This window comes from Triticum urartu, chromosome 1 (genome assembly GCF_003073215.2).
Source record: "Triticum urartu cultivar G1812 chromosome 1, Tu2.1, whole genome shotgun sequence".
NCBI classification, from domain to species: domain Eukaryota; kingdom Viridiplantae; phylum Streptophyta; class Magnoliopsida; order Poales; family Poaceae; genus Triticum; species Triticum urartu.
In genome coordinates this window covers 120993385-120995288 of record NC_053022.1, presented here as the reverse complement: position 1 = coordinate 120995288, position 1904 = coordinate 120993385, and the positions used below count along the sequence as shown (strand labels likewise).

General features: G+C 53.9%; 1 protein-coding gene across 1 annotated transcript; it reads right to left on the bottom strand.

The window, feature by feature from the left end:
- Nucleotides 1-376: 376 nt before the first annotated feature.
- LOC125551251 (NDR1/HIN1-like protein 6) lies at nucleotides 377-1591 on the bottom strand. Its single transcript, XM_048714412.1, has one exon. It carries the CDS (start codon nucleotides 1459-1461, stop codon nucleotides 613-615), a length of 849 nt encoding a protein of 282 aa, XP_048570369.1. The 5' UTR covers nucleotides 1462-1591; the 3' UTR covers nucleotides 377-612.
- Between the last annotated feature and the right edge of the window lie 313 nt (nucleotides 1592-1904).

Sequence of the window (1904 nt, the reverse complement as noted above, 5' to 3'; positions counted from 1 at the left end):
GGTAGTTAATTGCTCCAGCAGCACCAGCACTTGATTAAACAATCCAATCTTTGGCGCTCAAGTACAAGGCGTTACAGCTGTGAGCCCCTATCCTCACGTCACGTCACGTTGCCACACCAACAACCAAAACCAAGCCGCGTTTCATCGCTGTCCTTCACATGACAAACATCTCCATTCCCATTTCCACCATACAGTTTTTGTTGTTTAAATAAACTCAAGTGCGCTGGACAAGCTGAAAGATTCTTCTTACCGACACAATCACATGTACTACTACTACACAATTTTCAGTACTTTGTAAAATTCCTAGTAGTGAAGTCTACTGCTTCAGATGAGCCTGAATGATAGTAGTAATAACAACCTCACATGGAGTAGCTCGTAACCAGCAAGTGACTAATTTCGATTTATTCGAACCGTAATCTTACAAATAACAAATCACCAAGTTATACATCCACCAAAAATATGTTTAAGAAAATTCCAAACAAGAACAAAAATAGAATCAACTTTGAGGGAATTTACACCGACGATATTCATGGTCTCTACTTTCCAATATAAAGTGAAAAATATATGTTTCCTGAATGTTTTGCATGGCAGTCCCTAAAGTTGGCATTATACCTAGAAGGTCCACTTCCAGATCTTCACACGGACTCTGACCTTGCACGAGTGCGCGGCGGTGCTCACCGTCGCGGTCGTCTCGGCGTTGTCCAACGCAGGCGCAGGCGCCAGGGCGGTGCCATTCTTCCCCTTTACCTTCTTCGGCGCTGGCGGAGGTGGACTGGGTGGCGTCACCTTGATGCCCTCGCAGTGCACCTGGATGCCCATCTTCTTGGTCTTGAGGCTGCCGACCTTGAGGCCGGCCCGCGTGTCGGCATCTATAGCGACGGAGAAAGCGCCGGACTTCTTAAGGTCAGAGCCGGCGCCGCTGGGGTCTACGGTGACACCAGCGGCGGTGATGGTCGCAGTGAAAACGGTGGTGTTGCCGGCATCATGCGCGAACCCGGGCACGGTGGCGTCCCCGAGCGGGACTGCGTTGGCGGCGGTGGCGGCCGAGAATGAGAAGTCGTCGTAGAAATAGACGAGCTTCTTGTTGGGGTTCTTGGCGGTGACGGTGAGCTGGATGGAGTCGGTGAGGACGGGCGCGGTGGTGGAGGAGGAGAGGTTGAACGTGCTGAGGCGGACAGAGGAGACGGTGAAGCTGGGGCGTTGCGGCCGGTAGAGCACGTAGAAGGCGCCGCCCGCGGCCGCGACGACTAGCGCGAGGAGGACGACCACCAGCAGTGCCCAGCAGAAGCAGCAGCAGAAGCTGCACCGGCAGGACCGCCCGCGCCTGCTCTTCGCCTGCCCCTGCGGCCTGTAGATGGGGCGCTGGTACATCTGCGGCTTGGGCGCCGCCGGGCCGCCGCCTCCGTTGGCCATTGGGGGCGGCGGAGTGGGCTTGGCGGCGGGGTAGACGCGGTCGGCCATTGCAGCCGCCGTAGACAAGGACGCGGAGGCGGAGGCGGAGGCGGCACCTGCTTAGACGCGGTGGTGCTGGGCCTGCTGGGTGGTTGAGTGGTTGCGGTCAGGGAGCTCGAGTTGAGGAATTTTGTTGAGCGAGAGAGATCTAATAAAGGGAGGGAGGGGAGAGAGAAAGTGTACGCGCGTGGTGAGGTGAGATGAACAGAGACGCGTTACCTTACGGCCGATGGCTTTACCTCACCTACTAATAATTTGGTACTTTGCCTAGTGCGACTAATAGTTGGTCCATTTCTGTGTGTGTACTGTAATAATTATATACTAACAAAACAAAGGCCGGCATAAAATATTTGGTGGTTTTGTTTTGTGACGCTTACCCTTTTGATCCTCTTCAACTACCATTGCACACTTGCATGGCATGTAGGATGGCTCGGCAGAAAATGCGGATTTTT

Coding starts and splice junctions, on each gene's coding strand:
- LOC125551251 (XM_048714412.1), bottom strand. CDS start 1,461: ATGGCCGACCGCGTCTACCCCGCCGCCAAGCCCACTCCGCCGCCCCCA.